The sequence below is a fragment of the Mustela erminea genome, chromosome 12 (genome assembly GCF_009829155.1).
Source record: "Mustela erminea isolate mMusErm1 chromosome 12, mMusErm1.Pri, whole genome shotgun sequence".
NCBI lineage: Eukaryota > Metazoa > Chordata > Mammalia > Carnivora > Mustelidae > Mustela > Mustela erminea.
In genome coordinates, this window is record NC_045625.1 from 1,042,954 (window position 1) to 1,065,189 (window position 22,236).

Consider the following 22,236-nt stretch of genomic DNA (forward strand, 5'->3'; position numbering starts at 1 on the left):
GGCGGGAGCTGCTCATTCAGGATGTCAGCGTGGGAGCTCCCTTTCCAGACGACGGGGGCAGCCACGGGGTCAGGACAGGGACATTGTTCCTCCTGCACCCCAGGAGGCAGCCTGTGAGCCGGCTGGAGGGTCAACACGCCAAGGGCGCTGGTGCCCGCCGCCCCGACCCGGGACACCCCCGCCCCCGCCCCTTCAGGAAACCACAGGGACGCCCGCCTTCCAGAAGGACTTCACACCTGCAAGAAACCAGTGAGATGCAAACCCATACTCAGCCCTGTGCAGCCCTCCCCGCTCTCAGCCAGCCGGGACCCTGCGGGACCTGAGTGGGAGCTGGGCTTCCCCGGCAAGGAGGGGGGAGGCCCCTCCCTCGGTCTCTGGTGGGGAGGGGGACCGAGAGCGGGAAGCGCCGCCCGGAGAGGGACCAAAGCACAGGGAATGATCTTCGGGCCCCGAATCCAGATCTCGGCAGCAGGGACAGACGCACGATCCACAAAGCACGCGCCCGCCGAGTTTTCAACGAACCCGTCCTCGGCGTCTGTCTTGAGTTTCCGTGAGTTTCTGGAAGGGAGGTGAAGGGAGGGAACCCATTTCAGTAAATTTACTCACGAGGGGTCAGCACCTTGGGCCGGGGGAAAGCATCCTGAAAAACACACAGCGAGACGTGGCTTTGCAGGAGGAGGCGGCGCCCCGTGGGGCTGGACCAAGCTTCTGGGTCCTTCCAGGAGGAGCCAACCCCACGGGCTGCACCCCCGTGTGTCCCGCACACACGTCCGAGCGGAGGCTGACCAGCGGCTGCGCTCACACCGCGTCTCATCCTGAGGCCCCATCACGGGGGTCCCTCCCCGGGCGCTACACACAACCGGCCTTGGTCTCGTGGGGCTCATAAATCTCGTCCCCGTGCACACAGGTTCGCAGCAGCAGGTTCTCAGGGGCCGACGCGGGGAAGCAGCCCAAACGTCCATCAACAAACAAACGAGACGCCGTCTGTCCACACAATGGAATACGATTCAGCCATAAAAAGGAATGAAGTCCAGGGGCGCCTGGGCGGCTCAGTGGGTTAAGCCTGTCTTCAGCTCAGGTCATGATCCCAGGGTTCTGGGATCGAGCCCCGCATCGGGCTCTCTGCTCAGCGGGGAGCCTGCTTCCCCCTCTCTTTCTCTCTCTCTGCCTACTTGTAACCTCCCTGTCAAATAAATAAATAAAATATTAAAAAAAAAAAGAAAAAGGAATGAAGTCCTGATAGATGCAACAGGGAAGGAATCTCGAAAAACCGGGCTCGGTGAGAGAAATGAGACTGAAGGTCCGCATTCTGTAGTCCCACTTCGGTGACGCGTCCGGAGGCGGTCACCCGTGGGGAGGAGCGCAGGCTGGTGGGTGCTGGGGTGGGAGGGAGGAGGGAGGGGGAGGGGCTGCTTAATGGGCTCAGGGTCTCTCTGGGGGTCACAAGAGCACCCTGCAGCAAGAGAAGGGTGGCAGCCACGCGACAGCGTCAACGCGCTCGAAGCCACGGAGTCAGGTGCTTCAAACGTTCGGTTTTCTGTTATATGAATTCCATCCTAACAATACCTATTTATTTTTTAAAGGATTGTATTTTTTGAAACAGAGAGAGAACAAGAGAGAGCACAGGCAGGGAGGGGCAGAGGGAGAGGGAGAAGCCTGCGCACTGCTCCCTGGGGTCTTCCCTAGCTCCGCAGGCCCATGTCAGGGCCGTGCCTCAGTTCCCCTGCAACGCACTGGCAGCACCCCACGGGAGCCCTCCCCACACCACCGAACGGTGCTCCGTGTGCCTCCGGAGTACGGGGACCACAGGCAAAGGTAAGACATCTTGGCGCTGCGCCCCAGCAGGACCTGGTGCGTAAACATTCACGTCCGCAGTGGCTGTTGGCGACGGCGGGTACATGGCAGGCCCTGTCCCAGGAACGGGGGACTCGGAGGCGCCTCCTTGCCAGCAGGCTCGGCCGCACCTTCAGTGCTGCCTCTCCGTCCTCTCCTCTGTGCTGCTGCATTTCACTACCAACGTCACGCTCATGAACACAACTAATCTAGAAGCAAAACTTCTGTTTTCTGGGATGTGTACATGAATCAAAATGCTCTGTCCTCTAAACCTGTGCGCAGGATTCTGTAAAGTTTTAGACCTCGTTTTATTTCATCATCATTATTTATCTTGTGACAGGGTTAACTCTGGACATTTGCTCCATTTCCTTTACGAAAAGCAGTCTGGGGGCGCCTGGGTGGCTCAGTGGGTTAAGCCGCTGCCTTCGGCTCAGGTCATGATCTTAGGGTCCTGGGATCGAGTCCCACATCGGGCTCTCTGCTCAGCAGGGAGCCTGCTTCCCTCTCTCTCTGCCTGCCTCTCTGCCTGCTTGTGATCTCTCTCTGTCAAATAAATAAATAAAATCTTTAAAAAAAAAAAAAAAAAAAGAAAAGCAGTCTGCTTTAACCTTCTCTCTCCCAAAATCACCTTTGCTAAACTGTATTTCCTAGGATATGATCTATTTGTTCAGATTTTCAAATCTATTTGCATAGAATTAGGCCAAGTAACCTTTTCTTCTTCCTTCGTTAATAGTTTGTAGATTTGAGGTTGTGATTCACATCTCTTACCCACAGCAAGTCCTTTTCTCTGCGTCTCTGTCATTTGCTGTTCTTTTTTAATGTCTAATTTACTATTTTTAAAGAAGATTTTATTTATTTATTTGACAGAGAGAGATCACAAGGAGGCAGAGAGGCAGCAGAGAGAGGGAGGGAAGCAGGCTCCCTGCTGAGCAGAGAGCCTGACGCGGGGCTCGATCCCAGGACCCAGAGATCATGACCTGAGCGGAAGGCAGAGGTTTAACCCACTGAGCCACCCAGATGCCCCTCTAATTTACTTTTTACTTCTTGTCTTTTAACCTAAGTAATTAAATCAGTTTACTCCTGGGGTGACTGGTGGCTCAGTGGGTTAAGTGTCTGCCTTCAGCTCAGTTCATGATCCCGTGGTCCTGGGATTGAGCCCCACTTGGGCTTCCCTGCCTGTGGGGGTTCTGCTCCTCTCTCCCCCTCTGCCCCTCCACCCTGCTCATGCTCTCTCTCTCTTAAATAAATACAATCTTAAAAAAAAAAAAAAATCAGCTCCTTTCTCTGAGCTCGGCCCAACTCCAACGCCCCGTCCGCTTGCTTTCCTCCCGGTTCCTGAGCGACCTTTGACAATTACTTGAGGGCAGCAGTTTTTATTGTATTATTATTATTATTATTTGCAACAACTCAAGAAAGTTAATGTTGCCTGTGGTGCTGTTCTCTTGTTTAGGATATTAAGATTTATTCTATAGTGAGTTAATATTCGTGGACATTTCTAATTGCGACCACCCTGAGCATTTGAAAATTTGTAGCACCCCCTCTCGGTATACGTCACACTGCATGGGTGACCCTGTCCCTTTAGGGGTCGGGATTACTGTGTCCAGCTGATCTGAATGAAGAGACATGAAGAGCTTGAAGGCCATTCAGCCCATCTCCTCTTGCGTTTTGCAGGATACGCTCTTCGGTGGACAGTCGCTGGGAATGCCGCTTGTTGTCATAGGAAGCTGTCTTACGATGCTTCAATTTTACTGCTGTGATGACCTATTTTTCTCCCATTCTGAGCTTGTCTGACATATTTTAGAATTATTTTATTTTTAAGTGACTTCCACACCCAGTGGGGGCTCGAACTCACAACCCTGAGATCAGGAGTCACATGCTCCACGGACTGAGCCAGCCGGGCACCCCCAGGCCTGTTATTTTTCAATCCTTCTGTTGACTCACTATTGCCTCTACAAGGTCATTTTTCTACTTTGGGCTTCCTTTAGAGAGGTGATTGGTTTTTGCTTCTGTTTTTTTATTCCTGAAGAAATATTTGAGCAAATTCACTGGCACATGTTCTTCAAATGCACCTGTCCCTGGCTCTCTCCTTTGCACTGGGTGGTATTTCTACACAGATCTCACGCAAATTCCCACGTGGAAACTCATGACAGAGTAAGGTTCTTCCCCGCACAGGTATGTGCACGGGTCACGGAAGCAGGATGAGACGTGATTATCTTTCAGAGCAACAGGATTTTCCTTATAACCGAGGGCTGGGTGTGTAGCTTCAGCTTTTACACCCCCAAGTCGGAGAGAACAGGAAGCTGTGGGGACAGTCTCGGAGCAATGTCGCTGTCACCCCACGCCCACAGAGGTGCTCCGGCCAGGTGGTTGAGTCTTTGTCCCCACGCCGCACTCCGCTTCCCAGGCCCAAACTCCCACACGGGCTCCAGCTGCCATGCTGCCCCTCATATTCCCGGAGCTGACACAGGCTTTGCATCTGCCTCTCGGAGCGGGGACTTACGGATCCTCCCAGAGAGCGACGACCAAGGACATCGGCTCCTCACTGCATTTTGCTCCCGTTCGTTTCCTGCTGGCTTCTGCGCCGTCAGGGGCTGTGTGGGTCGGGACGCCAATGCCTCCTACTTACAACAAGATCGTCTTGTTTTCTGCTTTTATTTTCCTCGCTGGCTTTGGTGCCTTCAGAAAGAAGAAATACCAGCTTCGTGCTGACTTCTTCAGGGTGGACGTGCCCTAATCTCTTAATCCCCTTACCCCTCAGCTCCACAGACTTGTCATCCACAGCTTGCCGCGGAGAGCCAAGCCTGATGTAGAAATGTGTGCCAAGGGCGCTGGCCGCCAGCGTCTGCTCAGGAGGCATCAGCCTCTTCAAAGCATCCTGGCCCTCCCCCTGGGCCCTGAGCAGGTTGCATTTCTGTGCCCACTGGAAGTTGGGTGCAGCTGCGGGACTGGTTTGGGCCAGTGAAATGGGAGAACATGTGGCGCTTGCAGACAAAAGCTTTCAGATCCCACGTGGAGTCTGCCTGTTTTCTTAACTGATGAACTTTACCAGTTGAGCAGACCAGTTTCAGGTTCCCTGCAAAAGCGCGAGGAGCCGGCTTCCTCATCGCTACATCCATCTCGCCTTCCTATCTCTAGACCTGCAAGCGGAGTCGGACCCCAGCAGGCCCCGAGTACCCAATTACAAGGTCAAAACAGGAAGGTCGAACTCACTAAGGGAACAGAAACATTTGCTGCTTTATACTGGGAAAAAAAAAAAAATCAGCGAAGTATGTGGGAACTGATCCTGGAAGTGCTTGGCCAGAAGGAGGGACGCAATCCCAGACTGGCTGGCGCGTGCGACCAAGGTCCGACGCGCTAGCTAGGGAACTAGGACGGATTCAGTGCTCGCCTCTGCTGCCCACACAAAGCCTGGAGTCCACTGAGGTCTGCACTAAGTGAAGCTCCCAGACATCCCCTGGAACAACAGAAAGGGCAGATCCCCATGGAGAGGTAGATGCGGAGGAGCCTGGTCATGTCACCTGCTCACCCGCCCAACAGATGGTCGCGGGAGGATCAGGAAAACACACCTTTGCCACACGCAGAGCTCAGACCCTTGGAAAAGCAGCATGGTGGTTCCTCTCTGAAGCTGGAACGCTGCTATGAGACCATAACTGAGCTCCCAGGGCCAACGCGGGTGTCTGTCACGACCCAACAGCAGAGAACATGCAGCGAACTTTTACTTCCACAGGCCACGTATGCGAGGTTCCCACGACTTCCTGCCAGACTAGAGCGGTGAGCTGGATGAGACGACCCACCGGGGTCTGCGGATCCTCGGTCCCCCATCCCCAGGTCTGGCCAACAGACGCCTCACTTGGGCTACCTGATTGGTCACAGCCCCTCTCTGAATTTCTGAACACGCATTAGTTCAAGTCCTGGGGCCCCAAATAGGAGGGAAGGCCGGCTTCCTTCTTCCCAGCCTCACCCAAAGAACCAGTGCCAACGGGAGACTCCTGCTGACCTAAAAACCAAAATGGCTTTATTTGGGAAGAGCAGAGAACTACCTAAAAACCAAAATGGCTGGGATGCCTGGGTGGCTCAGTTGGTTAAGCAGCTGCCTTTGGCTCAGGTCATGATCCCAGCGTCCTGGGATGGAGTCCCGCATCGGGCTCCTGGCTCCGCAGGGAGTCTGCTTCTCCCTCTGACTCTGCCTTCCACTCTGTCTGCCTGTGCTCGCTCTTGCTCTCTGACAAATAAATAAATAAAATCTTAAAAAAAAAAAAAAATTGCTAAAAAAAAAACCAAAATGGCTTTATTTGGGAAGAGCAGAGAACTACAAATCGGGACGTGCAAGCTATAACAAAACCACCGTGAAGTCCAACAAAGGAGGATGCTAGAAGGGGCTGTCCTGACCCGAATTCCCCTGGGCAGGAGCAGGACTTCAGGGCAAGGGCAGGTCCTCACCAGCTGAGCCGCTGGATTTCTCATCGGAGATGCAATGTCCCTCCTTCCCTGTTGGGTCCATCATCATGATTCCCTCTTGAGGTTACATCTCCTGGGGTTTGTGACAACAGTTCTCCCTGGAACCTAAACGCGCATCTCCGGCAATCACCCCTTGACTCTAACAACTAAACCCTGCCACAGCCGACATCATGCCTGGGAGGGCACCGGTTCCTTGAGACGGAGCTTGTTTCGTGGACCAGGCGGTGAGTTCTCGTTGCTGCCCTAGATGTGGGTGGCCAGCCGGCCGCTTGTGCCCAGACACAGCGCTCTGGGGCCTTAGATCAGCTCCCAGCCCGCATCTAGCTCTCCCTGATCCACTGGAGTTCCACTGGTGTTTCTCGGCCTGAGAGAGGCACCACATAGCCTCTGCCGTTGTTTTGGGCAGATTTCCCCTGGGGGACTCGCAGCTCCGTCACTGGGGGCGTCAGCACTCCCGATGGAGGTGTCAGAGCCCCTCCATCCTGCCCTGACCTACCTTAGCCTCTGTGGGGCTGTGGATCCTCAAGGCCGCTCCGGCCAGGATGGCCACGCCAGCCTTTCCGTTACCGTCGATGTAACTGGAGCTCCGCCAAACAGTTAGGAACGGCTTTACTGAGGAATGACTCATGAGCCACGAACCCCCAGTCTTGCGTGTCTGCAGCGGCTCTGCTCCCCTGCAGGGGTGTGTGGAATCTCTCCGCCTCCGTGAGCGGCGCGCATCGCCCCGCCGAGTCCTGGCTCCCAGCCGTCCTTGTCTGCTGCCTGCTCCGGCGCGACACCCTCCACCCGCCCCGGCTCCCCCTTCCTCCCGGCACAGCGCGCGCCCCGCTCGTCCTCCGGCCACCAGCGTTCTCTCCACCGAACACTTATTTATTTCAGAGAAACAGCACGAGCAGGGAGAACCGAGCGAGAGCAGGAGAGATTGCAAGCAGACTCCACGCTGACGGGGGAGCCTGATGGGGCCTTGATCCGAGAGCCCTGAGGTCCGGACCTGAGCCAAACCGAGAGTCCGGCGGGCACCTGAGCCACGGAGCCACCCAGGGGGCCCCCAGCGGGCATCACGGTCTTAACACTTCCCGTGTGGCTGTTCGCCTTTAGCTCTGACTTCGCTGCTCTTGCAGAGACTCAGGACGGCGCCCTCCCAGTCCCAGCCACGCCGGTCCCACCCTCTGCCCGTGGCGAGGCCGGTGCCAGCCTGGACTTGGGCTGCAGCAGCTCTGAGCTTCCTCCCTTCCAGGGGGGCTTTAAACGGAACCGACAGTCCCCAAGGCCACACTTTCCCGGCTCCTGTCCACACGGCAGGGGAAGGAGGAGCCAGGGAAGAGCCCCTCCACGCTCGCGCCCTCCACGCCTCCCCACCCCCCAGACTTGCGGGCAGCTTTGCGGCCTCCCAAGAGAAGGCGGGAACCCGGACCCGGTCAGCCCCTTCCAGGCTCGGAAGGACCCGGGCCTCCGTTCTCCTAACTCCCCCATCCGTCCCCCGGGGGCGCTGAGCCTTCCCAACCAGCTTGGGGGGGAGCCCACGGAGCCCCGACCGCCGAGGAGCGCAGACGAGCGCCCGCCGCCGGCCCATGAGCTGGGAGGGCAGCCCCCGGGCCGCAGACTCATGCCAGGCCGGCCCGTTCCAGGTCCTGGGGCAGGATGCGGCCCTTCCTGCGGGCCTTGTCCAGGCGCCGCTGGGCCCGGGCTGCCTTCTTCTTGCGCAGGTTCCGCCGCCTCTTGTCCTGCCGCTGCTGCATCTTCTCCACCACGTGGGCCGAGCGCTTCTCCCACGTGCGCTGCCGCTGAGCGCGCCGCTTCTCCTTGCGCCTCAGGGCCTCCTGCAGCCGCTGCTCGTCGTCCCGGATGCGCACGCCCTCCGCCTTGTACAGCAGGTTGGTCCACTGCATCTTGCTCTCCAGCTCCCGCGCCTTCCCCTCGTCCCGGCCCCGCAGCTCCTCCAGCCGAGCCTGCCTGGCCTGCAGGCGCTCCAGCAGCTGCCGGTAGTTCCTGCCCGTCAGCGGCGCCAGGTTCCCCTTCAGCTTCTGCCTCTTCTCCTTCCGGCGCTGGACCCTGCTGGCCGCCTGCTCCGCAGTCACCTCCACCTCGGAAGGAAGGGTTGTGATCCCAGTGAATTACAGCTTTACAGTGCCGTTCCCGTGACCGCTCACAAGCACCCCGTGGGCAGGGACTGGTCACGCTCTGCCGTACGACCCCACTTTGCTTCTGTGGCCAGAAGCCACACCACCAGGCCGGGGCAGAGCCGAGGTGCCCCCACGCGACGGCTGCGTCCGGCCCTCACCTTATTGAAGAGCAGCCCCGCCGGCACGCCCTCTGGCAGCGGTTCCTGGGGCAGCTCACAGGGCAGATCGGCAGCCTCCGCCGCCTCCGCCGCCTTCTCCTTCGCTCTCAACTCCTTTCGCTTCCTCTTCCTCCGGTCCCGCTCCTGCTTCCTCCGCCGTCTTTTCTCCAAAGCAGCAAGAGACAGCGCCGTGGTGTGGCCCTGGAAGAGGCAACCAAAACTCACGTGGAAGGTCCTCCCAATTTGGGGGGCCCTGCTGTGGGGCGTGGAATCAGAGCAGGAAAGCAAGCGAGGAGACTGCTGCACAGGACAAGGTCCCCACTGACTTCAGTGTCCCCTGTGAAATTATCCATCACTCAGAACACGAGGGATCCCCAAAGGACACTAAGACCCCTGAGTAAGAACCACGGCTTCCCGTCCCCAGGCACGTCGTACCAGGGCACTTTCCGAACACGGTTATTGTCTCTTCCTCACGGTCCCACAGGAAACACGTCCTGCATCATTTCACAGACGAGAACAGACCTAGCGCAAGCCACCAACTCGAAAGTGGCATCAGGTCAAAATGACTCTGCCTGTGCTGACCGCGGCACCATCCTGCTAGTGGCGGATCTGACCTCTGTTCTCTCATCAATGGACTTTTCCTTCTGCAGGCTGACAAGGGAGCCCTACACGAGCCGATGCAGACCTGCACGCGGGGCCAGGCCTGGCGCTTGGACCACCCCTTAGGAACGATCCCTGGGCTTGTCGCAGGACAGATGCACAAAGAAGCTGGAGGACCATCCGCGCACAGCAAGAGGTCCAGGGCATGTCCCCAGGAAAGGGCAGCTGGAGGCTGACTGAGAAGACTGCACTGCGAGCAGAAAGAGGCCAAGCTGGTGCAGCTCTGACGCTCCTGTCGAGGTCACCTGAGCTCAGGCCCTCGGCGACCTCACAGGCTGTCGTGGTGCTGCGGGGACGGAGGCGCCGCCTGGGGCTCAGCAAAGGCAGCTTCCCTGAGAGAAGAGGTCGGGCCTCCCTCCGAGAGCACAAGGAATCTGTAGCCGCACAGCAGTACAAGGCGGGTGACCGTGGAACAGAAGCTCCCGGAGATGATGCAAACCATAGCTGATCTCTTGCCTAACAAAGCTGCCAAGACCCTGGCAGGATCCGCTGCAGGGGTGGGAAGAGCAGCCGAGGTCCCTCCCGCAGCCCCACAATGGCTGGCAGAGCTGGAGGGACAACCCCACAGAGCACCAAGGCACCTTCTCCTCCAGGCAGAGCAAGGAAAGCAGCGCGGTCAACGCTGCCCCCTGCACCCCAGCGGCCTCCCCGCTCACCTGGCCCCGAGCCTCCCGGATTTTCTCATGGAGCCGCTGCCGCACCACATCCAGGGCAAACAAAGAGTCGGGCTCTGCGACCAGGGTTTCTGCAAGGAGAGGCAGGGAGCTGAGAAGAAACCCCTCCCCGACCATCCCGTCCATTCTCCCAAGGCCCAGCTTCGAAGACTGAGCCTCCTCACGCTGCCCACCGCAACCCACCCTCCCCGCCCCGCCCCCAAACCTCCAGGGCCCATCCACCTACAGGGCAGTCCAGTAAAGCCCACTCCACCTCCTCAGGCTGGACTGGCCCCCAGGACGTCCTCCAGGACAGAACGCCCTCGTGCGGTGTGACAAAACACTTCCTACAGGTCAAGCCAAACCCATCTCTCATCTCTTCCGACCTCTGCAGCCTCGGCTTCCCTGAGTCTCCTCACAGGTCGGCTCTCGCGACGCCCCTTCGGACACCTGCAGGCCGTGAGGCTCTGCAGGGCAAGCTGCGCCAGGTTTGGGACGTGACCCTGCCCCTCACCAGGCCCAGTTGCCAAATGGCCAGGAACCATGATGTACTTCTGGGGGTCTCATCCACCCACGGAGCCCCTGGGGTCTGTCCCGAGAGCTCCCTCTGTAGAAAGTCTCAAGCTACTCCAGTGTGCCTAGCACCACGTTTCCTTAGGATCATAGAGGACCGCACGATCACCTGAAGTCAGCTGGCCCTGCTCCCCATCCCCGTGTGCTGGGGACCGCGTGGAGGGGAAGGCCTCTCCCTCCTCACATACTGCTGGCTTTCTGGCCCTGGAAGGTGCTGGAGATTTTTCCCCTAGAGCCTGGGTCTTCAGCTCCACGGCCTTCTCCCGCTCCTGGGACTTCTTCTGTGCTTTCCTCCTCTTCTTTTTTGGGGGCCCAGCAGCTTCTGAGCCTCGAGTTCTGCCGGCTGAAACACAAAGTTAAAAAGCACTGCAGCCTCAACCTTCGTGACCGACTCAACTGGCAGGAAAGGTCTTGCAAAACCTCTCATCCCAAAAGAAGGCTGACAGTGAACCAGGAAGGAGGACCCACCAACCCTAGAAAGCAAACTGGTCACACATCTCCAAACCCTGAAAAACGTCCACACGTGTCCCTGCAGTCTGCTCGTGAGAATCCATCTGGATACGCACAAAGACGGCCTCAGAACATCATCGGATGCTGTCTGGGGAGAAACTGGGGGAACCTAAATACCTAAATACAGCTGCAAGAGCGGGCCGAGGCCGGCCGCGAGACAACGTGCTGTGCGGCCATCTAAAACGGCGACGCAGGGTTCACTTTAACATCAAGTGAGGTTGCCGTTTACACAGATAAAGTGACTGCACGGAGGGGAGCGTCCTAATACGTAACTGCACTCCTTAAAAAAACCCTAAAAAACATAAACCTAAACTATAACCAGCTGCTGAAAAGAGAAACTCGATTTTTTAAAAATTACCTTCTCGACCCTTTTACTTTTTTGTTTCTCAGATTTCACTTGTTTACTTGAGAAAGTGAGAGCGCGGGCCGGAGCAAGGGGGAGACGCGGAGGCTAAGCTGGCGGCCGGGGCGCGACTGGCTCCCAGGACGCCGAGATCGTGACCGGAGCCAAGCGCAGGTGCGTCCCCGGCTGCGCCACCCAGGCGCGCCCAAGCTCCGTGGTCAGCCCTGTACGCCGGACACGCGCTGGCGCTGCAGGAGGACAAAAAGGCTCCCTGCCAGCCCCTGCCCACTCGCCTCCACCCGGCCCGGCAGCACGCCCGGCCCGCCAGCCTGTTTCACCTGCGGAGGAGCGACTTCCCCGCCACGCGGCCCGGAGGCCTCCCGGCTCCCTCCTCCTCCCGACGCTGCCCACTCTAGCGGGCACCTCTCCACGCCCCGCAGGAGCTGCCCGCCGGGGAGCAGGCGGAGCGGGGACCCCGAACCCCCGGCCGATGCCCACAGCAAGCGGGGAGGCAGCGGCAACCTGAGACGGCCCTCGTCTGCCTTCCCCGGACCGTACGGGCTTGTCCCCCGCGTCCACACGCCGGCCCGACGCAGGGCTGCGGGGTAGCGAGCGCGGCGCCCCCGCCCCAGCCCTCCCCGGCCCGACCCCGGGCGGCGCGTTACCGGCCGTGCGCTTCTGCGGCTCCGGGCTGGGCTGGCGGCAGATCTTCCTGGCCAGGCCCTGCAGGTAGGCGTCCTTGGCCAGCAGAGAGGCCATGGCCGCGCCCTCCCCGGACGGCGCACGCGCTTCCCGCGCACCTCGCGACTCACCGCAGAGCGCCGCGCGCCGCGTCCCCCACGCCGGAAACCGCGCGCTGCGCAGGCGCCGCCGGCCGAGCGCCGAGCCGTCGGCGCGCGGTGCTCGATTAGCCGGGCCTGGCCCCGCCGGAAGAGGGGCCCGGGGCGGGGCGCAAGGCATTGTGGGCCCTGGGCGCGGACGGGGCGGGAGCCGGAGCGCCCGCCCGACACCCCCGCCGCGGACCCCCGCCTCGGCGCCGCGCCGCGGACCCTGCAGGCGCTCGGCACCTGGGGGCGACAGGCCGGCCGGCCGCGGTCCAGGCCTCTGGGACTCGAACCCCCAGCGGAAGCGGGCGACAGCAGCGCCCCCGTCCCCGTCCCCGTCCCCGTCCCTCAGCGCGTCTGGCTTCGCCGGTCGAAACTGGCGGTGCTGGGCCGCGGCGGGCCGCCCCGACGCCCTGTGCGGGGCGCGGTGTCCGCGGCGAGCCGGCGTCCCGGGGGCGCCGGGCAGCACGAGCACGAGCACGAGCCCGGCGTGAGTCGCGGCGGCCAGCGCTCCGGAGCAGGCCCGGGAGCGAGGGCGCTCGGGGACGGCGCACCGGGCGTCGCTCCGGCCAGTCCGCGCCGAGACGTCTCCCACGGGGTGGGGGTCGGCCGGGGGCTCGGCCGGGTGGCGGCCGCCTGCAGCTCCGCTCCGGTGGCCCGCGGGCCTGGGTTCCTGCCGCTCGGGGGGCTCCGAGCTCAGCGGGGCGGTGCCCCGCCCTCTGCCTCTGCCGCGCGTTCCGCCCTAAAACTCGTAAATAAGTAAACACTGGGGAGGGGAGGGTCAGGAAGGGTCAGCAGCCCGAGCCTGGAGACCCCTGCGCCTGCTTACGTCGTGGCGGTGACGGGCTGTGACCGCTGGGAGCCGGGGTGGGAGCCGGGCCGGGCCCGGGCTTGGGTCTGTAGATCAGCGCCCCAAAAGCCGTTTGAAAAGGCTTCCGAGAAGTTCCGTTTGAAGCACCAAGGATCGAACTTTCTGCCGCTCATGGGTCACGGGCCGCCGTTTGAGGAGGGGCTGGCTTCGTCGTCTTCCCGCTGGGCTTTCGGCGGACCCAGCCGGGTGTCCGGTCGGTTCTGACCGTCAGAGCCAGTCGCGCTGAGGGACGCAGATGGGGGCGGGCGGGGTGGTGACGGCCGCTCCTTCCCGCCCCAAGTCCGGGCTTCTCTCTTCTCCGTCACCATCTCGGGGACGTCTTGGACGCTCTCCTGAGGGCTGCCCTGGACAGGGAGTGGTGGATGCAGCGGAGTAGCCACGGGGCCGGGAGGAGAAAGCTGGGTTCCGAGTGCAAATCCGCATGGATGGGCCTTGATTGCCAGCTCCCTTCTCCGCGAGGCTTGTCTGGAGGTGCTCTACCTCTTGCTGAAATCCTGTCCTCCCACGAGTCTGGGAGCCCCAGATGACAGGCCTTCCTCCTACCCACCTGCTCCCTGCTCCTCGCTTCCCTTTCCCGCCAACTCTTCCTGCACAGCGACGCAGCTCAGGGCTCCTGACTTGGTGCTAATGACCCCCCTGAACTCAGACGCATCTCCATGGGTAACGCCGCCTCCCCCCACGGCCTTCTCTCTGTTACGGCCACTCCAGGCGACAGGCCTGGAAGCCACCCTGCCTCCCCTCATTCCCCACACCCAGGCCTTGAGCAAACCCTTTTGGCTCTCCCTTAAAAAGTATACCCCGGGGGCACCTGGGTGGCTCAGTTGTTAAGTGGCTTCCTTCCGCTTGATCCTGGGGTCCCAGGATCGAGCTGTGCATCGGGCTCCCTGCTTGGTGGGCAGCCTGCTTCTCCCTCTCCCACTCCCCCTGCTTGTGTTCCCTCTCTCGCTGTGTCTCCCACTCAAATAAAATCTTTAAAAAAAATTTTTTTTTTAAAGTATACCCTGGGGTTGGGGGGGGCTCTGTAGGCCGGGCAGGTGTTGGTGTGTACTTTCTTCTGGCCCCGAATCTTCCTCTCTGCCCCCCCGCCCCGTTCGTGCACTCTCTAAAATGGATAGATCTTATTTCTTTACTTTTTAAGATTTTATCTGAGAGAGCACAAGTAAGGAGAGAGGCAGGCAGAGAGGGAGAAACAGGCTCTCTGCTGAGCAGGGAGCCCGGTGATCCCAAGACCCTGGAATCATGACCTGAGCCGAAGGCAGATGCTTAACCAACTGAGCCACGCAGGTGCCGTGATAGATCTTTTTTCAATAAATAAATAGCATATCCAGAAGTGTACTTGATGCACTCCAGACCACCACCCTGATCCTGTTCTGGATTTCAAAAGACTAGAAAGAAACAGCAAGTAAATGCAAGCACAGTAAAGACGAGTATAAAAAGACGTTTGGAGAGCAACCGGGGAGGTCCGTGTGTGTCACGATCCCAGATGACATTGTGGGATGATTGTTCCGGTTGGGCCCAACGCTGGCCTTGGGCCATGGAGAGCGTTGGTTTTCTTAGGCGAGCGGGCAGGTGTTCAGAGGGGCGGTGCCATGAGGCCTGCAGCTGCCGTTCGTGGGGTTTACAAACGAGAGCGCACATGAAGGTGCAGAAGGGGACTCCAGAAAAGCATCCGTGTGGGTGTTCTTTATACCTTCGCCAGGGCTTTGAACAGTCTCAGAGTAAGACTCGTGGGATACAAAGGTGCTACGACTGAGGACCACCTAGGCTTTAGGGACGTGGAGGCCACTGCAGACCCTAACACATGGAGCTTGGCCCGGGTCATGGAGACAAAACCTGCCGGAAGCAGGCTCCAGGGGAGCTGCAAACAGCCCATTTCTCCAGTGCGTTCTGCTGCCAGGGCCACGGGCTGGAGCAGAAGAGGTGGCGGCGGAGAGCTGCCTCGCTTTAGGAAGGGGGAGACCACTTCATTTTCCAACGGGAACAGCGGCCCGAGCCCAGGAGAGCGTCACACGGGTGGTGCAGGGATCCCGCTGCTCGGGTGTTTGGAAACTGAAGACCTGAAACCCCAGCACCAGGTCTGGTCCACTCCTTCCAACCTCTTCCCCACAGGGGCTTCACTGGCTGTGAGCCCTGTGTCCTTTGTTAGTGATAATACAAGTTCTTTCTGCAATTAAGGTGTTCATTACCTAGTTTCTCAATAGGAAAACAACTTCCCCAGGCCACTCCAGAAAACCAGGACTAGAGCCAGGGCTGGGCCCCGGGCCCATGCTCCAACCTGCACGGTGCCTCTGCTTGGCTATGGGGGTGGGGGTGGGGTGAGGTGTCTCCGGGACCCAGCATAATTCAGCTTGTGTGTGCCCCCTTCCTTGAGACATTTGGGGGCTGTCACCTCCCCACATACCAGCTGATGTCTCCTTCATGAGGAGCTCAGGCCTGCTGGTGACGGCACAGGGTTGAAGTCCCGGTTCTGGTGTGATTCCCCACCACCGAGCCTTGTGTGAGGCACGGGGCCCAGCACTCCGTGGGTTGAGTCCTGATTTCTGCCGCTTCATTCCCCAGCTCTGCGACTGCAGACACAGCGCTTCAGCCCCTTTGAACTCCCCTGCTCGGCCCAGTAGCGCAGCGCACTACAGCACGGACTCCGGGTAGGATGAGAGCGACAGGGCCCAGAGATACGGGCACCTGGACTTCCTAACGTGCAGTAACGGCAGCGGCTTTTCAATCACCAAATATTAAGGACCTTCCGGGTCTCCGGCAGTTCTAGGCCATGGCAATGCAGTGACGGTCCCACACAGACCACATCCCTGCCCAAGCCCAAGGCTGTGCAGTCAGAGCCCAGAACTGCTCTCCCAGGAGCCAGCGGGAAGCTAAGGGTGGCCCCAGGGTGGGCCAGGACTCACAGGAGAGCGCCAACCGATGCAAACGGGCAGAGCTGTTTTTATTCAACTGTCTTATTACAAAACTATCAAAACACATATGGCAGAAATTAGGAAGGTCCCAGTCCTGGCTTCCACAAAAGCGGGCAGGCTGATCTCTCCCTGCCGCCACAGCCCCTGGGGACAGTCAGCTAGTGCAGGGACCCTGAGGACAAGGCAGTGGGTGTGGCTCTGCACAGGAGGCCTGCCCTGGGAGAGTCTGGACTTGGCCAATATGGTCCACTCTGAGCGCCTCCCTACAGCTCTTAAGTAGCAGCACATCCTCCTGGCCCACTCCTGGGGCCCGCAGGACTGTCCAGGAACTTTCTGCCCAGCAGGCCAGGAGGGTCATGAACAGAGGTGACCACTCGGGAGGTGGGCCACCTTGGAAACGGCAGGGGGAGGGCGGGTGGCAGTCCCTGGGCCAAAGCTCCCAAGGAGCCCGCCGCAGCTCCCCAACGGGAAGCAAGGCTAAAAGTAGCAAAATTGTGGTGAGCCTGGAGGGAACACCAGAGCTCCTCAGAACCTAGGGGTGCACAGAGGGGACACTGGGAGGCTCAGGCGTGCTCCGTGGGGCCAGGGCCGCTGGCATGGGCGTGGGCAGGGGCCGCAGCCTGCAGGGGGCCAGCGCTTGGCTCCGGGGACGCCAGCACCGGGGCCGAGAGGCCATCGGCGGAGTCTGTGTCGAGGTCCAGCCTCCAGTACGCTTCGCACAGAGGCCGGCCGTTAGCTTCGCAAAGACTTGAGCTTTTCCACCACCAGAAACCCAGGGAGAGACAGCAGCAGGCAGAGACGGACGGAAGCCGGGCGGGGTGCAGGGGCAGGGAAGCAAGACAGAAGCAGAGTTAAGAAAACACAGACCACCCCCAGACCTGCCTTTCCCCTCTTCCCTGTGCTAGCCCTCTCCAGGCACATGTGGCTACCAGGGGCACGTGGGGCCGCCCTTGCTTCTGGGTCCAGTACGGCATCCTACCGGGCGCGGGGCTCCAGGACCAGCCTCCAGCAGGCTGTGTGACCCTCCCACTGACCGACCAAGTGTGTTTCACAGCTGACTAGCCACAAGCTTGAGCCAGCCCGTCCCACTGCCTCCCATCCCGGCTCCAGATGCCCCAGAAACGAGCGTCTGGAGCTTGCTATGGCCTCTCCGCAGTCACAACACTCCGCGAGGCCCCCAACAGCAGACCCTGTCTTGTTCCTAGGTTCTCTGCCCAGCAGGACCTCTGCCTGAACGGTGGGCAGGACCAGGAGCCCTGGGGTTCCGTGCTGCACCGCTGCACCAGCCGGACGAGAGGCCCGTAGGCCCCGAACTCGGTCTCCCTGCCTCAGCATTGGCCTGGCTGTGTGCAGCAAGACCTGGCTGGGGATGCAGGGGGGGAGCGTGGCTCACCAGAGCTGTCCAGGGGTGGCGAGAGCCCCAAGGCCCCGCACCTATCTGACCCCAACCGCACTCCCTCCCTTGCTCCTGCCTTCGGCGGTTCGGGTGCAGAGTGGCATCCCAAGGACAGCAGAGGGCGAGGCAGAGAAAGAGCGAGTCGTGAGCAGAGAGCAGGTGAGCGCGGACCCGGGCATGCAGGGCACGGCAGCCTGTGTTGGGGCTTCCGGGGAGGGCACACAGCCTGGCGGCTGCGACTAAGCCCTGACCTCCCAAGGCCCTGGAGACAGCAAGGAACCCCCCCAGGTGAACCAGACACTGGCAGGGCAGGACGTGGGAAGGCTGGCCCTCGGGGCCCTGGGTTCTCTAGTCTTGTCAAAGTAACTGTGGGCATGTCCCTCCCCGGCACCCCAACCCGGCCTTCAACAAGAGGCAGGAATAAATGCTTGTCCTGGAACCACCCAGCCGCCAAGCCCAGCCCTTGGGGGCGACAGGAAACAAACAGAGGGACCTGAAGGGATTCTGCAAAATCCACGGGGCTGTGAACCATGTCCCCCAGCATGGTCCGAGACACAGATGGCACCCCCACCCCAGGGACCCACTCGGGACCCTTCTCTGAAGGCTTGGTGTGTAGGAGGTGCTCACAGGTTTGCTGGGCCGGTGGGTATCAGGGATCAGAGGTGGCCTCAGAACCCTCTGGAAAAATCTAGAACCACTCCAGCTGGACAGTGGCACTGTCCTTCCCACAGAGGCCAAGAGGGCCAGGGACAGTGAGGGCCAGCACTGAGTACAGGGCAGGGAAACCAAGGCCCAGACCACAGACCATGCTGGTTATGGGCATCTGTGGCCCCAGCATGGCCTTTGTGGGGCAAAAAGGAGCATCTGAAAGCCACCACAGGAAGGATGTGTTTGTCCAGGCAAGGGCATGGGGGACACTGCTCCGTCTGAAGTGAGACTTGACTTCCTGTGCTGCTAGGGACAGAGAGGTGCAAGGCCTCCCCGTCTCCAGCCTCAGTCTCCCTCGTGTATGTTAACACCTGGACACCGCACTCTCGTTTCTCCGAACCCCTCGCACTCAGATGACTCAGGTCTTAGGATTCCAAGTGGTGCACAAGGGCTGAGGTGACGGGTCTTGCCCACTGCTGTATCCCTGGGGCCCAGCATGGGCCTAACGTGTAGACAGGCTCTGGTCTGTGAACCAGGCTGAGCTGAACAGGAACTCGGTGGTCTGGGTACCCCAGGCCCAGATTTCGAGGCCATCCTCTGCTCGGGTTTCTTCCTCCTTCCCAACCGCCCACCACCATGGACCCTGATACACATGCTGAAGGTCTGGGATGCCCACACGGAATGAAATCCCTAGGCAAGCACTGGTGTCCTGCCCATTCTGGGCATCAGCCAGGGGAAGCTAGCCCGGGCCTGGTGGGAACGTTTAAACAGCTAAGAGAGGTGCGCAGGCCCAGAGTGAGGCAGGTGGCAGCCCCAGCAGGAACGCTGGCTCTGCCCTCCCCTCTGGGGCTTGGCCCACCCCTAAAGTCCTGTGATTTTCATCCTGCCGCCCGGGGCCTGGCAGGTGGCGTCAATTGTCTGTCCATCACTCGCTCTGATGTGCGCTCTGCTCTGAGACCCGGGCACGCGTCTGTGCCAAGAGCAGGAAGGGTTTGCAAACACGGGGCCTTCAGGGCTGCAGGCCGGGCCGGGGCCCCCAGCTGTGCTCCGCGCAGGGTCCAGCCCTATCGGTACCTGGACGAGTAATACTCCTCCTCCAGCTCGTACAGGTCGATGGAGACCTCATCCCGCAGGGCGATGAGCTTCCGGTCGCACTCCTCCTGCAGGGCTCGCAGCTGCTGGTTGCGCTGGTCGATGGCCTCATTCACGGACGGGAAGTCGTTGAGGATGAGGAACTGCTTGAGGTCAGACACCAGCTTCATCAGGGACTCACCGGCTCGGACCTGCGGCCATCAGAACCAGTGCAAGGTGGTGAGGCATGCGCAGAGGCCTTGTCCCCACGCGCCTGGCGCTGGGCGTGGCTGCCATGTGCTCATCTGTCGAGTGGGACTACAGCACCGACCTTCGGGGTCGTGGTGGAAGCGGGCAGCGCGAAGGACAGGGTCCGGGCTCCCACCCTGACTGCAGGACGTGCTTCCAAGGCAGGCGCCCCCAGCTTCCCAGCCCCCCTCCAACCACTTGGCTGCTGCTGTAGGGGTGCTGACCTCCCTTTACACGGGTTATGCTTCTCAAAGCCACAAGCTCCACAGCTAAAACTACCGTCCCGTGTGGCGGCTGCCTGTGCGCCTCCTCGGGGGAGCGAGCAGGCCAGTTGGGCATTTCCTATGACTTGCACCCGAGGGCACACATCCATGGCAACGTTTGGCCCGTGTTTGTCCCGTGACATAAGGAAGGATTAAAACGCACATCTTGGTTTGTTCAGCAATCTGCTGTCGCTCTCGTGTTGAATCTCCAGGAGCTTTGCTGGGGCCAGGGAAGCATCTGCCCCTTGCTCTCCAGGATAGATGGGGCTGGCTACCCGCTGCCCCTCGCACAGCTGCCAGCCAGCCCTCCTCTTGAGGGGAGTCTCCCGAGAAGTGGTTTGCCCGCCCCCACCCCCAAAGGTGGGACCAGACTCCTGCAGTCCAGGTCCTGCCCTTGCCACCCAGTGACTCACGATGTTGGCGGCGCGAACGTGCATCTCGTAATTGTCCTGCTCACCCTGAGTGGCCCTCGACACCTGTGTCTCATCCTCGATCTGGAGGGCAGACAAAAAAAGCCCAAAATTGGCAGGTGCCCCTGCGCAGGGGCACTGGCCCACTGCAGGACACCCACGCCTGCTGCCTCCTGCCTGCCATCCACTCTGCCTTCTCCAGGCCCTGCTGGCCAGATCTGGGCTGGCCTCAGGCCTTCTTGTTCTGTTCTCACGTGCCGACGGGCACTTTTGTTGGGAAATGGATGCCCGCGGACCCTGACTCTGCCACCTGCAGGGAAGGAAGTCTAGGTCACGTCTTCTTGCGGGTGTGGAGCCCTCTTAGGTACAAACAGGGTCAGGAACTCAGACGCGCAGTAAACTGAGCTGCTGAATGCACAAGACACGACGTATGTCCTCTGAGCCACTGTTTCCTGAGCACTTTCCAGACTGCCCGACACCACGCTAAGGGCTTCACCACAGTCATCTTGAGGAGCACCATCCTGGGTCTGCAGGTGGGCAAAGCTGAAGCAGGGACCGCTCGGAGCGCGCACCCCACGTGTCTCCCACAGTAAACTGAGGAGCCTGGGGTGCCGCTGCCTGGCCTGGCCCGAGGGCAGGCTACTCCCACTGCCACCCATCCGTGTGGACAGGGCTTCCTTACCAGACCCAGGCGGGGGACAGGGCACCCTAAAGTGAGGAGCTGGGTTCCTGGGTTCAAATCCTGGCTCTGACGGCTGTGAACAGAATGATCTTGGCAAATTACTAAGCCTTCTGAGCCTCAGTTTCTGCCTCTAGCAACGGAGCAGTACCTGCCCCACAGAGCTCTGGGGAAGGATAAACGTGATGGGACACGGTAGCTCTCACGACGCGGCATGACACAGTGAACGCACGCTATGTGCAGGCTAGCTCGCTTCTTCACGGCTCTAACCCTCCTCCTGGGGCTACAACAGCCGCAAGATTGAGCCCCACCTGCTGCGGGGCAGCCCGGCAGGCGCGGCAGACCCGATCCGGACACCCTGTTCTCAGCACCCCGAGGGGCCTTCCCCAGCTTTTCTCCCTGCTGCGCTCGGGCACGACAGCAACCGCATCTGAGCCGGGGGCAGGCCCCACGGCGATCAATCCATCAATCGCTTTACACAGTCACCCATTCACCAGGGGGGACCTTAGAATGCAGGGGAAACGGAGGCACGGGGAAGTGCGGTTCCCATCCAGACCCTGTGCGGCCTGCGCGGGTTTCCGGGCGCTGCACAGGGCAGCCTGGCCATCTCACCAGGGCCCTTAGCCAGCTGGCCTGCGTGTTTCTCGGTTGCTCTGGTTGCTACCCCCGCTCCCCTGCTGCCCTCCCCAGTATTCCCCCTGAGCAGACACAGGCCTGGCCTGTGCGTTCTCCGCCCGGGGTCGCCGCCGGCCACGGAGCACCTGCGCCCCGAGAGCAGACCCCCACCCTGTGACCCCTGACCGCAGCGGGCCACCCCCTAAGCCCGCCCCCTTCCCTGGTCTCAGAGCGGCAGGAGCCGCCTGCGCGCCCCACCTTGGCGGTCTTGATGATCTCGGTGAAGTTGTCCATGATGGACTTGACGTCGTCCTTGAGCCGCTTGTTGTAAGACTGCAGCAGCGTCTCCTTGCTCTGCGGCAGGGCTCTCTGCTGGGCCATGGCGGGGCCTCCGGCGGCGGCGACACCTGGGAGCCACGGTCCGGCGTGAGGCTCCGCAGAACCGCGACCCGGGGCGGCCTGCCGTGGGCCACACCCGTGCAACCGTGGGCTCCCGGGCCCGGCCGGTCAGCGCCGCCCCCCGCCCTCCGCCCCCCGGCCGAGGCCTCCCTCGGGTTCCGCCCCCGCCGCACCCCCTGCTCCAGGCCGGGACCACCCTCCCTCCCGCCCCGCGCCGGGCGCCCCGCGGCCGCACGCCCCGGACAGACCGGCCTGGGGCCTGCACGCCGCCGACCGACCGAACTCGGGGCCCGGGAGCCTCTCCGTAGCGGGGGCGCCGGGGGTCACACCTGAGAAAAGACGGCGACCCCGCCCCGGCGCCCGCACCTGGTCCGCAGAGCCCGGGGCGACCGGCGGGGTGCAGACGAGCGCGCTCCCCCCGCGGAAGGCCTGGCTCCCCGCCGCCGGTTCCGGGCCGCACGGCGGCCGCGCTGGGGCACCGTCCCCGACAGGAGGCGGTCGAGGGCCGTCCTGTCTCTTTAAGTTCGAAATCCCGCGCAGGCGCCAGTTCTCGCGATCTCCGAGGTCGCCTACATATTACCCACAATTCCC

The 22,236-nt window shown here is 60.9% G+C and overlaps 2 protein-coding genes and 1 long non-coding RNA gene across 4 annotated transcripts; all 3 read right to left on the reverse strand.

The window, feature by feature from the left end:
• Positions 1-3,190: 3,190 nt before the first annotated feature.
• On the reverse strand, positions 3,191-5,794 carry LOC116570595. The gene is made up of 2 exons (XR_004277484.1): positions 5,400-5,794; positions 3,191-4,509 (listed from the first exon to the last, which is right to left on the reverse strand). It is a non-coding gene; the product is annotated as an uncharacterized LOC116570595 (long non-coding RNA).
• Positions 5,795-7,437: 1,643 nt separating this feature from the next.
• On the reverse strand, positions 7,438-12,229 carry SURF6 (surfeit 6). The gene is made up of 5 exons (XM_032307850.1): positions 11,977-12,229; positions 10,568-10,801; positions 9,889-9,977; positions 8,573-8,773; positions 7,438-8,375 (listed from the first exon to the last, which is right to left on the reverse strand). Exons 1-5 carry the CDS (start codon positions 12,068-12,070, stop codon positions 7,896-7,898), a joined length of 1,098 nt encoding a protein of 365 aa, XP_032163741.1. The 5' UTR covers positions 12,071-12,229; the 3' UTR covers positions 7,438-7,895.
• A 3,694-nt stretch (positions 12,230-15,923) lies between these two features.
• MED22 (mediator complex subunit 22) lies at positions 15,924-22,126 on the reverse strand. Of its 2 annotated transcripts, none has more exons than XM_032307872.1 (5): positions 22,012-22,126; positions 21,505-21,653; positions 19,956-20,036; positions 19,034-19,242; positions 15,924-16,668 (listed from the first exon to the last, which is right to left on the reverse strand). In XM_032307872.1, exons 2-5 carry the CDS (start codon positions 21,625-21,627, stop codon positions 16,479-16,481), a joined length of 603 nt encoding a protein of 200 aa, XP_032163763.1. In that variant the 5' UTR covers positions 21,628-21,653; positions 22,012-22,126; the 3' UTR covers positions 15,924-16,478. The 2 variants fall into 2 exon arrangements, with proteins under 2 accessions (XP_032163763.1, XP_032163765.1); XM_032307874.1 differs by having other exon boundaries at positions 21,894-22,045.
• Between the last annotated feature and the right edge of the window lie 110 nt (positions 22,127-22,236).

What these genes read in the sequence shown, in the direction of transcription:
- SURF6 (XM_032307850.1), bottom strand. Translation starts at nt 12,070, where the DNA reads ATGGCCTCTCTGCTGGCCAAGGACGCCTACCTGCAGGGCCTGGCCAGG. An exon ending in TCCGGGAGGCTCGGGGCCAG is followed by an intron (nt 8,774 to 9,888) that starts GTGAGCGGGGAG and finishes TGCCTCTTCCAG; the next exon opens with GGCCACACCACGGCGCTGTC. An exon ending in CGGGGCTGCTCTTCAATAAG is followed by an intron (nt 8,376 to 8,572) that starts GTGAGGGCCGGA and finishes CTTCCTTCCGAG; the next exon opens with GTGGAGGTGACTGCGGAGCA.
- MED22 (XM_032307872.1), bottom strand. Translation starts at nt 21,627, where the DNA reads ATGGCCCAGCAGAGAGCCCTGCCGCAGAGCAAGGAGACGCTGCTGCAG. An exon ending in AGATCATCAAGACCGCCAAG is followed by an intron (nt 20,037 to 21,504) that starts GTGGGGCGCGCA and finishes TCTGCCCTCCAG; the next exon opens with ATCGAGGATGAGACACAGGT. An exon ending in ACGTTCGCGCCGCCAACATC is followed by an intron (nt 19,243 to 19,955) that starts GTGAGTCACTGG and finishes TGATGGCCGCAG; the next exon opens with GTCCGAGCCGGTGAGTCCCT.